The 15,023-nt window shown below is 43.7% G+C and overlaps 1 protein-coding gene and 1 long non-coding RNA gene across 6 annotated transcripts in view; one reads left to right on the top strand and one right to left on the bottom strand.

Annotated features, from left to right (window-relative positions):
- AK8 (adenylate kinase 8) overlaps positions 1–15,023 on the bottom strand; it is a 121,659-nt gene that overhangs the window by 26,750 nt on the left and 79,886 nt on the right. For all 5 annotated transcript variants that reach the window (XM_081179236.1, XM_081179234.1, XM_081179235.1 and 2 more), the window contains one exon: positions 11,079–11,220. In XM_081179236.1, the coding sequence (XP_081035362.1) occupies positions 11,079–11,220 (142 nt within the window). The remainder of the gene's footprint in view (positions 1–11,078; positions 11,221–15,023) is intronic.
- Positions 12,569–14,673, top strand: LOC308578754. Its single transcript, XR_014004088.1, has 3 exons — positions 12,569–13,144; positions 13,951–14,136; positions 14,471–14,673. It is a non-coding gene; the product is annotated as an uncharacterized lncRNA (long non-coding RNA).

Here is a 15,023-nt window from a genome sequence, read left to right as displayed (position 1 = left end):
GGGCAGGGGAGAGAAGTGGGGGAGAGGGAGAGAACGTGTGGGTAAAACATTGCTCTTTCCTGGCTCATTCTTAGGGATTTCAGAGATCCCTGTATCCAAGTCCTATTGCTCTTGCAACATCTGTGATGACTATATTGCTTGTGGCACAGTGTCTCGCTCTCCCCCCTCCCCCCCTCTATCTGACCCCCACTATAGATCTCAACGGTTGTTTTACCTTGTCAATGTTTTGTCTATATTTGCTTTAACCCAGATGCCCCCGCTTTGCTGGCAGCTGTGGGACTTGGTCCCCTCTCTCCTATCAACAATAATTAGGCCTTGTAAGACTAATGGAAGAAATCGTGTCTAATTACCTTGCTGAAGACCCAATTATACTATTAACATTCACAGGCTAGAAGCTAATGATGAGGAGAGCCTTTCATTTGCATAGCATTAAGTTAATTGAGCTGGAAGCTATAGGGCAAAGAGTAGTGGGGGGGGGGCAGGGAGTGATGCTGGCAAGGTAGAATTACAGAATGGATAAGGATGTCCAGACCGGGACAATTAATCTGACAGTTTTATTAATTAACGGCTATCTGACTACCTAGAAGGAATAGCATTTGGCAGCCTTTGTGTGTGTGGGCGGGGGGGACAGCTCACCTCCTTCTTCCTACCCAATGTTAAGAGCCTGCCCTACTGCTGATTATGTATTATGGTGCAATTTGTGGATAGTAACAGCGCTGTCTCTTTGAAAAAGGCTAGTCTGCAAACTTTGAAGCATACAGGGAACAGCCATGGAGGCAGAAGCTCCCAGGTTCACTCCTCAGCATCTCCTATTCAGAATCATGAGAACTGAAGTCTTATTTTATTTTCAGATTAAAGATTAAAGACTCAAAGATATAGCACATGTTCTGAATGCAGAAGGTCTCAGCTTCAATCCCCAACTGACCTGCTGTCAGCAAGTGTATTGAGTTTGACAGCGCAAGGGCCTAACTCTGCATAAGACAGCTTCCTATGTTCCTAATTTTACAACACTTGCATACAGCCAGAGAAAGGATTCCCAGTTCACAACTCAAGTAGCTGCCTTATCCAGGCAAAGTCCCATCTGTTCTAAAAGAACTTCCCCGAGTTAAGGTTCCCACTTAGCCAACATAATCTGGCTTTCTGCTTTTATTCCCAAAGTTCCTGGGAGCTGGCCAGGTTCAAAGGTAATTTACATTTTTGAGGTAGCTGCTTCAAAAGTTAATTGCCCCACAGCTCTCAAAAGGCAGATAGCAAACCTAGTAACAGACTTCCTTAAACTAAGTTTTAACCCTTCAAGAAGCAAGAACGACCTTTCCACATTTACTCAGAATAATAATATTCATCAGTTCCCCTCCCCGCCCTCCAGCACAAGCACAAACAGTGGAAATAAATAGTCAAATGTCAACAGCTTAGAAATAACAGGACAGCTTCATTTCCCTCTCATATATTTCTTTTTCCTCTCTCATTTACAATGTGCCGCTGTCCTACGACGTGTGAAAAAGACCCTGACCTTCCCAGTCTGTCTTAAACCCCCAAAGGATGCTGTTAATTAAAAATATGAAATTATTATCACATTATATTGTTTCTCTCAATCTAAGGTGCCAGAGAATAATATATTTAATATTTCTTTACCCAATTTCCAATGCTTTCCAGGTTTCAATTTCCACATCCTGCAAGGCCGGTACAAGTGTTGTACAAGTGGGGCATTAGGCCTCTGCCTCAATGGGCAGCTGGCCCTCACCACCCAATCTGGCTGATCATTTTGGCTGGCAGCCCAGAGCACATAAGAAGAGACTGCTAGATCAGGTCATTGGTCCTTCTAATTTAGCATCCTGTTCTCACAGCAGCCAACCAGATGCCTGTGGGAAACCCACAAGCAGGATTGGAGCACAAGAACACTCCCCTCCTGTGGATTCCAACAACAGGTACTCTGAAGCAATGCTGCCTCAAACTGCAGCAGCAGAGCAGAGCCATCATGGCTAATAGCCCTTGATAGCCCTCCTCTCCTCCTCTTCCTCCTCCATGAACTTGTCTAATCCTATTTTAAAGCAATCTAGGTTGTTGGCCATCACTGCCTCCTGCAGGAGGCAGTTCCACAGTTTGCACTGCATGAATAAGTCCCTCCTTTTTTCTGCCCTGAGCATTCAACTTCCCTGGATATCCACAAGTTCTAGTGTTACGAGGGAAAGAAAAACTGCAGACTACTATCCACCTACTTTCTCCAGGCCATGCTGGTTATAAAATTCTATTGTGTCACTTCTTACGTTTAATCTAAACTAAAAACTCCTAAACACTGCAACTTTCACAGGGGGTCACTTGATCCTCTCAATCATTTTCGTTGTCCTTTTCTGAACCGCAATATTGGATAATGCTCTGACCTTCAGAAGCAGCTTTCTTGGGGCTCAAGGGGCTGTAATGGGAAGCCCCCTGCCCTCCCCATAAACACTCAGTGCCTGTCCAGGAGGAACACTACAAATAGTCCTTTGGATCTTAGCCTTTCACATTATTGCTAAAGATGAAAACAGAGTTGTAAATTGCAAGGCAACCACAGGGTCCACGTCCCAGTCACTGAATTGTCCTGGGCTTGCTTGATGATTACTGTAGCAGTGGCAGCAGAAACACCTGCCAGAACCTCCCTATGCTGCTACTGACTTGGTGGGCAGAAAACATCAGCTCTCAGGCATGATGAGCAAAAAGATCCAACAACTGAGAATAATCCTGGCATTAAGTTTTGGAGAGTGTCTAGTCCCCCACTGTCATTCCAGCAAGACCAGCAGAAGATCTGGGGAGATGATTTGATCCACTGTGCCCTCCCGCCCCCAAGAAAACCACCATTTCCCCTGAGAGTTTGAAAAACTGGGCATCTTTTGACTTCTGGGGAGAAGGAATGGCAGATGACTGTCTCTCTGTTGACAGAAGATAATTATGTGGTAGTTGATGACAGTCAGACAGATGGTCTGACTATTATAAACCACTCTAGAGATAAGAGTGATCCAGGTAGATAGAACCTCAAATGCTTTGATCAAGGTCATTTTTTGGAGTCTGCACCTGGGAGCTTGGAAGGGGGCTAGAACGAGCTGGTAAGCTGAGGAGTCAACACCATGCCCAAATGCCACGTAACAACCCTTTGTGGGTATGAAGACCCTCATCCTCTCTTTCTTAAATAAAAGAAAAACTGTAAAGTGGAGAGATCTCTTTGATATTGGTGAAAAATGACAATCAGGAAAAGTTTCTTCTTGTTTCGTTTCTTTCTTTTTCAGTAGTAGACAAGAGAGGGAGCCCTTTCTGTGGCTATTCTCATATTGTGGGATTCTCTCCCAAAAGAGGTCAGTCAGACTGGCTGCCTCTTTGCTTTCCTTCTGCTGGCAGGCAAAGACCTACCTTTTGAGACCAGCCTTTGGAAACTAAGGTGCAGGTGATGCTGATCACTGGGCTGCTGTTGGGGCAAAGTGGATTTGGATAGCTGGCTCTAAATATATTCGCATGTATTTTAACTATTGTTATTAACTACGGTAGTTTCTTTTTATTACTTTGTATTTTATAAGGTTGTTTTTTAAATATTGGATGCAGCCTTGAATCCCATCTGGAGAGAAAGGCAGGATAATAGAATAATAATAATAATAATAATAATAATAATAATAATAATAATAATAATGGAAGATTGTGGAATGCCTTCCCTAATGAGGTGTGCATGTGTCCATTATTAGTAACTTTTCAGGAAGAATGTGAAAACATTCCCATTTAGCTAGGGATTGAGTGGCTGAAGAATACTGATCCTGGAAACCATGAGGTCATAGGATGGAAGAATGTTTTTAACTGAAATTGCTTTTACAATGTTTTTTTTAAAAAACTCTAACTGCTTTTAGATGCTTTTGATTGCAACTGTTTTTAGAATGTTTAAATCTGTTTTATAATTTATTTCATTTTCATCTTTAAAAATTGTATCTCTATTAACTGCCCTACAATCCTTGAGGAGGAAGGTCAGGTTACAAACTCAGTAAATTATAAAATTAATGATTTCTCATCTTCTTTTCTTCATTGATCTTTGTGTGGTGCCATTTTGCAAAGCAAGCGTATAGAATGGGATAAGAGCCCAGTTTTTTAAATTTATTCAAGTGTTGATTAATCCAGCCATCAAAAATAATCTCTCTCTCTCTCTTTCTCTTTCACATACACACGAGCACTTTTGACTCTGGACTCCAAAAACTTCCCTCATTAACTTGTTGGGATCTTAATTAAGTCACGTACCTTCATCTCTCCACTTTTTTAAATATTTTTTCGATTGGCCACGGAAAGCAGCAGGTAAATGTTAAGAGGAGGAAAGAACAGAAGATTTGAAGTTAGGTGATCTTTAACCAAAATCTTTCTTCCAACTGAAACGGGAGCATCCGCAGAATACATATTCAGCTATAAGTATTCCTGCCCACGTCTGGCAAACTCACGGATAATGGCACCATGTGAAGGTCACTGGGGTTCTATTAGCTCAATTAATAGAGGAGTAAGATAGGGCTAATACCTAGCTCTTCAAACGGCTAAAGAATAGAGCTGGTAGTAATAGAGTTATTAACCTCTCTCAGCCATTGAATTTTGCTGCTGGTTCAAACTCCATCTCCTAGTTCAGGCCTCCATTAATAGGCTGTTTATTATCCCTAATCCAACCTGAAAATCAGATGCTGGAAGATGAAGGCCTAAATAATGACCAAAAGAAAAAATGCAGGAAGAATCATCCAAATTCCCACTCTTCCCTCACCACTTAAAATTTGTTCTTAAAATTTAAAACACTCATCCTATATCTGGTTTTGGGAAAGTGGAACATATTACCAACAAAGCAGAAATGCTGGGGGTTAGGGGAGTGATCCAATTAGAGAGACCCACCAGAGCCTTTTAATATTGGCTCAATCTGTGAAATATTAAGAGAGAAGTATAGACAAATTACATTTTATTGGAATTGGGCCTGGAGCCTTTTGCCAGCCCATTTGGGCACTTTCTGAGTGCCCCCAAGAGCTTGGAAGGGTCCCTCACTGGCTGCACTGCCATTCTCCACTGGCCCCTCTGATGCTTTTTAGTGGCAGTGCCACTTTTCTATATGAGCCAAACTCATCTCCTATCCAAGCATAGGTGCCACCAGCCCCCTCAATATTTGTAGCAGGGGACGAAGCCCCCGCAATGTTGAGGGGATGGACGAGGCCTCCTTCCAACAATGTGCGCCACATCCTGACAATGCGTGTGCCATGTGGCATGCCCTGCCGCCATCACCCCCTACCTACGAATGTGGCTCAGACTGCCCCAAACTGATGCCACCATCTGCCCACCCAGCCACCCAGCACCTTCCCTCTGCTGGCTCTCTGCCACCATCACAGCAACTAGACCAAGGTCTCCACTGCCACTTCGAAGCATCCACTGAAGCCAGATCCAGCTGCAGATGTACTTCCAAAAACCAGGTCACACTTCCAGAAGTATGTCTGCAGCTGCACACATTACCTGGCCAGAGTACTGCACTTTGGAAATTTTGAGAAGTGTGAATCCTGAAGGATAGCTCTGTGTCGGTTCAAGTTTCATTTCGGGAAGTGAGAATTTGGTAAGACCGCCTTTAAATGCAAACTGAATCATGGACTTCCGGGTTAGCGCCATCGGCAATGGCGGAGTTCCTCTGACTGAGAGGAACCCGCTCCGTGAGAATCGGGTCTTGCCGCCGCGGCGAAGGCGGGGACCCCTTAAAAATCCCAGGCAGAGGAAGCCTGGGAATGTGGGATTCGGCGGGCACCAAGAGCGCCTCCCCTACTAGCGGGGAAACCCATTTTGGGGCTCCGGAGCGACGTGGGGTGAGCGGCATGGTGCTTCGAACGATTGCTACTTTCACGGAGTGAAGCCGCACAGCTGTTGCCGGAGAGCGCTGACTTTTTCCTGTGGACAATTGGATTTAAAAGTAACTACCCGTGAGTAAAGTGAAGAATTGGAGTTTTAAAAGTTGAATTAATTTGGCACTGAAGCGGGAAGGTCTAAACTGGAAGTCCGCCTTCCGCTTTTGTAAATAGATTGAAGCAAAGACATTGCAAGCTAAAGTATGGAAAGTCGTTTGTAAAGGACTAAATTTTCATCAGTTAAGAACACCAAACCCCCCTTGGAAGCAGGAGAAGAGGGGGGAAATCTTAGATTGTTTAAACCTGCAGGAGAGAGAGTAAAGAAAGATAAATTTCCACCGTCTTGAACCTGGGAACGGGGTGTCAGAGACAGACGCTTTGGGGAAGTTCATTGACTGTAAATAAAACGCTTTTTGACAGATAGTTAAAAAAGAGAAACATATTGATTCCAATGTTTCCTTCTGCATATAAAAAGGAATAAAATATCTGGAAAACGAAAGTAATTTTGTTGCTGGAGCTGCTTTCAAAAAGACGGATACAAACAGAAATTGTTTCCTCTAGAGGGAGCTTGTGATACTGTTGCTGGAATCGATCTGGGGAATTTTACAGCTGCAGAGATTAAAGATCGTGGGAACCTGACATTGACCTTGAGCAAGAATGTGTCTAGAAGAAGTTTTAGCGCTTGCTCTTTGCAAGACAAGCGCTTTCCTGGAACAGCTAAATGAAAAGATGGATTTGATGACTGTTGCAGTTAGCAATTTTGGACAAACGGTGAATACCTACATAGAAACTACTCAGGAACCATCTCAGGAATTTGCTTTGACAGGGCAAGTTGTGCAGAAGACAAAGGAGGAGGTTGTTGCTGAACCTCAAGTAATAGAAATGGAGAGAGCCACAGCCTTGCAGGAAAATAAGTTGTTGTTTCTGACGACTGAACCTGGAGAAAGTCAGATTGGGAGAGATGGAGTACTGTTTGGTTTGGAGATGGGAAGCTGGATGGATCCCCCTATGCAGGAATGTTCTGACTTTTGGGATCTGGTTGTGGGCCAGGGGGAGTTTGGAGTTGTGGGGGCCCTTAACTTTGGAGGGACTTTGAAACATGCCTTCAAATATCTTTTGGATTTCAGTGCTGACTGTGGAGATTGGGCTGACCTGTCAAGAAGGGATAAAGACATTGTCAAGTTGGAGTCTCCCCGAGATCTACCCCTCAGTGAGAAAGGAAGGAAATTAAGAATAAGATCAGCAGAAGATAAAGTAAAGTGCAGGTATAAACATGAAGAAGACCTGCAGAAGGGACATGGAAAAGACTTAAGAGCCTCGGATAGAAGGTCACCAGGTTAATGGACTAGATGGAAGGGATAGAAAGGACTGACAAAACCCGAGACCAGGAAGAAGAGACGATGGATGAAGATTGGAAGAAAGTTCAAAAATTCATTTAGAGAGTTAGTGTAAAATTAACGAGTGTTAGAAAAATGCTGGAATGAAACTATTTGGCTTTAGTAGAAATTCTATAAGGAATTATGTATAAATAAGTTTTAAGTTTTAAGCTCTAGGGCTTTTTATGGTAAGATAAGCTTAAAATAAATTAAGGTAATTTCATGATAGAATATAGTGAAAGATGGAAAGGATTTGCTGAGATAATTAATTAGAATACAAAAAAGGGAGGTGTGAGGAGGTCGATGAAACAAATTAACGAAAGATAAAGATTTGGGAATATTGGATTTGTTTTTAAATTTTTTGTTTTTCCTTTTTTTGTTGTTGGTTTTGATGTATTGTGTGTTTTGTATTTTTCTTTTTTTCTTTTTATTGACTTGTATTGATTAATTCCTTGTTTTTCTGATTATATATATATATATATATATATATATATATATATATATGCAGGTTTTGGTGTCTTCGGGTGTCTTCCCGTGTAAGAGTTGGGGTGTCTAGGCGACGTTTCGACGAGGTCTCACTCGTCATCTTCAGGCTGGTGCTTTCGGCTTCTTGTTACTGGAACAGAGCTCTGTTCCAGTAACAAGAAGCCGAAAGCACCAGCCTGAAGATGACGAGTGAGACCTCGTCGAAACGTCGCCTAGACACCCCAACTCTTACACGGGAAGACACCCGAAGACACCAAAACCTGCATTCCTGTACCCGTGAAAATCTACGAAAGCATATATATATATATATATATATATATTTGCTTTCGTAGATTTTCACGGGTACAGGAATGCAGGTTTTGGTGTCTTCGGGTATCTTCCCGTGTAAGAGTTGGGGTGTCTAGGCGACGTTTCGACGAGGTATATATATATATTTCTTTTTTCTGTTCTTTTCCTTCTTTTCCTTCTTTTTCTTCTCCTTCTCTCTTTTTTATTCTCTGTAATTTTAAACTTTCAATAAATATCATAAAAAAAAATGCAAACTGAATCACATTCCCCCTCCTGTCCCATTCAGTGGAATAGTACTTCCTCATAGGGATGCTCCGTTTTGTTATTATGCTTGATAGGCTGCTCCTCTAGGTGTCTATATAATCGTTGTTATAAGCCCTTGGGGCAGGTGGCCATCACCAGGTATTGCAGTGAATTCCATAATTTAAAAATTACATTGCTGTGTGAAGAAGTACTTCCCTGATTGTCTGTCAGTACAGCCAACTCCTGTTTTGTGCATGTTCAAAAACGAGTGACAATATATGCGCGAGCTGTTTTCGGACCAGAAGGAGGATGTGACGGGGCATAACAGGGCATAACGGGGGCAAGGGAGGGCTTATGCATGCTCCACCGAGGTGCACAATGACCTGGAATGTAACCCCCGTGCAAAATGTGGGTTGCCTGCATGTCCTTTGTGAGCCTGCCGTTGTTCATCTTGCTTTGGAGGCCAACGCTGATTTAAACAAAATTTAATACCTTCTCTGTTGGCAGTGTGAAATACATTATTTCCTTCTTTGCTTTAAGGGCAGATCTCTGGGTGCTGTTCCTGAGGTTGCAAGAGATCTCTCTTTTTTATTATTACATATTAAGGAACTTTATAGTCCAATTTGCTCCTTGTAGTTTGGGGGGTGGGGGTGTTCCTCCCCACCCTTTCAAATAACTTGATTTTTCATTCTTCCCTGCCATCAATTACTGAGTTTCTTTCCTCTACTCTTCCATAAGACGGGAGAGCCAAGAGACTGATACTGCTCAAAGGTATATAATTCAGTATTATTTGCACCAGGTTTATGAGATGGAAGTCAGATAAAACATCGTAGTTGAACACTAAACCATTTATTACTTCTAAGAAACAGACTCACAAGTTTATGTCCCGACAATAATTCTGCCTTTTGATCAACCAGAGAGGTCTACTCGGAGTTCCCAGCACAGAGTAACGGACCTTTCCACCAATAACTTTGTTTACTGATGTGACGGGGTTTTAATAATAAAACTTGATATATATGTAAATTTATTTTAATCTAATTTCATCAACCTGAGCCCACCTAAAAATGAGGAGGCAGAAGGGGAGATGCAATTGGTTCAGGCTGTGATTTATACCTTTCCACTTCCATTCCCAGATTGATTTCCAAGCACTAATTCTATCTGGGTTTCCCGCAGCCCCTCCCCCGCTGAAATCACACTCCATTGCAGACAGTGTGTTTTATAACCTGTGCCAGAAGCAACTGATTTACAGCCCAGCTTCCACCAGACCGCTAGCTGTGCTTCCACCAATTGTTTCTCTCTCGCCCAGTGCTTGTCAACAGCTTTGTGTGTGTATGTGGAAGGCATCAGTCTCAGAATCAAATCAGTTTCTCCGTCCCCTAATAAAACACATACACCCCTCCCATCATACTCAGGAATTTCCACACTCATGCAGGAGTGTAGTGGCAAATTCAGAAGTGAAGGGACCTTTTGTGGGAGTTGTAGCCACGCCCCTTCTAAGATTATACAACCTTCTGAGATGATGAAATAATCTTATAACTGCACAACAGTAATTACAGATGCATTGCAACAACAAATGCAGGCTTCCATGTGCTGCTTTTCAGCCAGATCTGCTATTTTCTGCGAACGTACATAGCCAAATGATTTGGTGTGCTCAGATTATTTTCTTCCAGAGTGGCTTAAGATCTGTTTCCCTTGAAGTTCTAGTCTATGTAACAGAACTTGCACTCCACTCTCTGGATACTTAAGCACTTTGTATTTTCAGAACACTTAAATGCTTAGTTTTGGAGCTTACAGTGGCTAATGGGGTGGCTCTAGGATGCTAGAGGCAGGGATCATGCTCTGGAAATAGTAACAGGCCTTTGAAATCCCTGCCCCCACTGACCCCACAGCATTACACCACTGCATTCACATCAATAATCCCTACCTGTGGCAAAAGGTGCCCTCTACAACTAGAGGCACATCCAGACTGCTCTAATTTAATGGTCTGGATGTCCCATTTCTGCACATGCAAGGCTTATTCTCCTGAGGCTTCACAGGTCTATACAGGAATGACAGCTTGGAGAATGGCCTGGGTGCCTTTTTCAGTCTACATTCCTTCATGGGCAAGCTCCCAGGGGCCACATGCCAGTGATTGGTGGGGCCACAGCTGTAAGCAGACAGATCAACAGTTGCCGCTCATACATTCTGTACCATGGTTGACATTCCAGCCAATCAAAATCCAGAGGCTTCCACCCCACCAGCACCACCCCACATCTCCATCCTCCACACAGGTAAGCGAGAGCCATGGTCACAGTTCAGAGACAGAGCATTGCTGGGGAGGAGTGTGGCCTCTGGAGGGCCATGGCTTATGGAGGGTTGTCGTGGGCAGGGAAGAAGTGCAGGGATAACAGAGGGTATTCACACAGAGATTTGGGGGCAGGGCAGAAGGGAAGATTCAGGACAAGAAGTAGTGATGCTCAACAACCTAGGTGTGTTTAGAAGAGGATTAGACCATGGAGGAGGTGGCTAATGATGGCTAATCTCTGCCTCCACTGTCAGAGGCATTATGTCTCTGAATACCAGCTGCTGGAAACCACAGGAGGACAGGTTGCATTTGTGCTCAGGTCCTGCTTACAGGTTTCCTACAGGCATCTGGTTGGCCACTGTAAGAAACAGGATGGTGGACTAGATGGGTCACTGGCCTGAACCAGCAGACTCTTCTTATGTTCTTATGGGAGCACAAATACCCACCACTGCCTCAGAGCAGGCTGTGAAGGAAAGATCACTGCTCTGCCTCTGAGTTACTCACACACAGAATGTCCCTGAAGAAAAGTTTCTTTGTTACCTGTTTGGATTAATATTTGCACGCTGCATCAGCTTTGCCTGGTCCTCATCCCGAGGGAATCCGTGGAGCACCCAGCCTCGGATGTGGCAGTCCAGCCTGTTCAAACGCTCTGACAGCATCTTTACAACAATGTTGTCTGCAACTGGATGGAGAGATTTGGGGAGAACATGCTGGAAATTGACATCATGGAAATGAAAGCACAGGAGAGTTAATTAAGGGTCCTAGCTAAGCACCCTACATTGATAAAAGTGAAGGTGAATTAGGTGGGATCGTTGGACATGGCTAATGTTATGCTGAGCCAGTAGTCAAGGTAGAGGGGGTGGGGTGGAGAGATGGTCTGCGAGATCTTTTCATACTCGGGATGTTCCCCAGACTGATGAAAGCAAAGAAGAGACCAATGTTCTAACTAAAGCCCTTGCTTTGGAGTTACTAGAATTTGCTTGAGCCTTACCTGGCTAGATATCAGAGGAAGTGATGAATTTATACACAGGCTAAGTGAGCTACAGTTTAGGGCCTTGGATTGTGAGAAGCCTATACACACACATAAATGACTAAATATCAAGTTTTATATAACTGGTTAAAAAATAAAGGAAATGGGAAAACAGACCCTAAAGCAGTCATTAGCGTTCTGATATGACAAAAATATTCTTAGTGGTTATATACTTGTCATACTGTGTTTATAAACCTGTGCAGAAATACCTGTATCAAATTTTCATCAGACCAGGTACCCATAAGGTGTCAAACCACACTAGTGCCAGGTGAGGGCTGGGTCAGTCCTCAACATATCTTAATCTGTCCCTGATCAGAGCCTAGAAATAGCTTGCTATTTCGGAATCATCACCATCATCAGTGGAGCAAACTGCCAAGGGTTCAATTGCATTATAACAAATTTGCATTAGTAATCCTTACAACAGCCTTCTGAGATAGGCTAGCATTTATTTTTTATCCCCACACTGTACAAGGGGACAAGGAACTGAACCCAGAAGACTAGGCTTGCGTTGGTGACTGGAATGAGATCTGAACCCAGGAATTCCTGGGGTGAGAGTCAAACCCGGGGATACAACTCACACTCTTGGACACAATGCTTCACCAGCACACAGGATCACGTGATAAGATGGCAGGTGACTAGACCCTTTTTAGTGATAGTCTCCTTACTTGTGGAAACAAGGTCTCCTTTTAGCATTAAGGTCCTGCTTGAAGGCTTCCCATCAGTCAATAGAATTCGTTTTCTTATGTTAGTTTCACTAATATACGTATTTGTTCATGCACACATTTCCCAAATGTATTCATTTTTGTGCACATTACTTGGCTAGACAATTGTAAAAATTCAGAGAAGTGTACGTTTTGAAGAACAGTCATGTTTTGGAAAGTGCAGATTCATAGGTGCAACTTTAAATGTGAACCAAATCAAATTTCTTCTTCTTCCCTCCCACTCTCCCCCTTGCCCTGCCATCCACAAAATAAATAAATAAATACTAGCCTACCTTAAAAGGCTGTTGTAAGGGTTGCTAAAGAAATGAGATAGTACCCCAAATAAAACAGAAACATAAAAACCCTAGAATCCACTTTCAGAGGGGAACAAATCTTTTGAGAATTTGGAGAACTGCACTACTTAGAACAGCTGCATTAAAGAAAACATCTGAGCAGGTTTTCAAAAGGCCAGGATGAAGAAGAGATGAAATCTACATCACTTCTATTTCCCTGTGATTAAAACAAATGAGGAGGCAGTAATGTATGGTAGATCTTCTCACATGGGGCTTCCTTGAGGTTGTCAGGAAAATTGGCTAGTCTCTGTAATTGCCATTAGGGTAAGACTAAAAAGCTAGCCCTAGATCTCTCAGCCTCAAGTGTACCACTAGCTAGCAAAGTTGAGTTCACAATCCTTCTGATGAAGTCATCAATCCGCCTGCTTTAAGGGGATTATGATGCATGAGAATTTCAAACCATCAGTTCTCTTTCACCCTAAATGTGTGCGAGTCTTCAGCCTCTGTCTTGGAGCTAGAGGGGTTGTGTGTGTAAGGGAATCTCTACAGACAGAGGTTTTTGGTCTTTGGAGAAGTCCAAAGGTAGATTTCTAGTGGAAAGGGCCCAATGGCTGGCAATGTTTGGTTAAAAAAATAAAAAGAGAGTATTCATCAGGGGTGATCATAAGGGAGTGTGTGCACAGGAGATGAGCCAAACTGAAGAATAGGATCCTGGCTTGTGGGAATCCCCAAGATGCTTGATTCTTACCATGCAAAGAAGCTGCCCACTCAGCTCACTTGTAGTGAAAACAAGCCAATTGGGATTGGCTGCAGCTCCCAGGGAGCATGAAGCCAGCACCTGTAGTGCAGCCAATCCCAGCAGGCTTGCCCTCCCCACCAATCAGCTGATTGGCAGTTACTGTAACCTTCTGACTAGATGCCATGTCTCCACCTGCCCCTCACCTGATGCCACATATGATGTCACGTGTGGGGCAGGTGGGCATGGGTTTTGGGAAAATGGCCTCGGCCAAACTGGGACCTCTGCAAGTCCCAATGAGGCCTGCAGTCTGGAGATTCCCTACTCCTGGGCTTATTGGACTAGGACCCAGAAGACCAGGGTTCAAATTCCCCACTCAGCCATGAAGTCACTTCCTCTAACCTGCCCAACAGGGTTGTTGTGTGGATAAAATAGGGAGGGAGTAGAAGCATGTACCTTGAGCTCCCTGAAGGAAAGGTGGAATATAAATGTAGTAACAACAATAATTTCTGAAGGATGCCACTTAAGCTCTTGCCAAATTCTCTTTACTCTATAAGCCAGCTACCTAGATCTATTATCTCTGTATGCTCCTTCTATTAATCAATCAATCAATCAATCAATCAATCAATTCCTTTCTCTTTTTCTTCCTCAGACAGAGCACTGAGTGGCTAATAATAAGGATGAAATAGGAGGCTAAAAAAGAAAGTTAAAACAGAACCCACTGTAAAGAAGAAGAAGCATAAAATACTCGGATAAACAAACAGGGCTACCTGTCAAATTGCGAATGCCCTGCAGAAATGGGAGGGACCTCAGCTGTGTGACCTGAACGAATATAAAGGTACCCCTGCCCGTACGGGCCAGTCGTGTCCGACTCTAGGGTTGTGCGCCCATTTCACTTAAGAGGCTGGGGGCCAGCGTGACGAAGCTGCAGCTGGCGAGCCAGCACCAGCGCAGCACACGGAAACGCCGTTTACCTTCCCGCTATAAAGCGGTACCTATTTATCTACTTGCACTTAGGTGTGCTTTCAAACTGCTAGGTGGGCAGGAGCTGGGACCGAAAGACGGGAGCTCACCCCGCCGCAGGGATTCGAACCGCCGACCATGCGATCGGCAAGCCCCAGGCACTGAGGTTTTACCCACAGCGCCACCCACGTCCCCAAACAAATATAAAGTGGCAACAAAATTGGCCAGGGAAAAAAAACCAACCTCCCAGAGCAGCTTGTTTTGTCCTGGTGCACTCCAGATGTTCAAGACTATGTAAGATCAGAAAGAAGAGCCTGGCTGCTGGATCAGGTCCCACAGGCCCACATAGTCCAGCATTCATTTCTCACAGTGGCCAAGCAGGTGCCTATTATGGGAAGTTGAAAGGCAGAACCTGAGCATAACAGTGCTCTCCCTGCTTGGGATTGCCAGCATCCTTCATTGAGAGGCATACTGCCTCCAGCAATTGAGGGAGAACATACTAGTCATTGTAGCCAGTAGCCACTGATAGCTTAATCCTTCATTAATTTGTCTAATCCACTTAAAAAGTCATCCACATTGGTGGTCATCACTACATCTTGAAAATTGATTTTTTTGGGGGGGGGATTAATCCCCACAATAACCCTGTGAGGTAGGTTAGGCTGAGAGGTAGTAACTGGCCCAAGGTCAGCCAATGGGTCTCCTCTGGGTCCCTGTCTGTTGCTTTAACCATTACACCCCACTGGCTTTACCCTAATATATTTT

Source organism: Podarcis bocagei (assembly GCF_964188305.1).
Source record: "Podarcis bocagei genome assembly, chromosome: Z".
In the NCBI taxonomy this organism is placed as follows: domain Eukaryota; kingdom Metazoa; phylum Chordata; class Lepidosauria; order Squamata; family Lacertidae; genus Podarcis; species Podarcis bocagei.
This window is presented reverse-complemented; position numbering and strand designations above follow the sequence as displayed.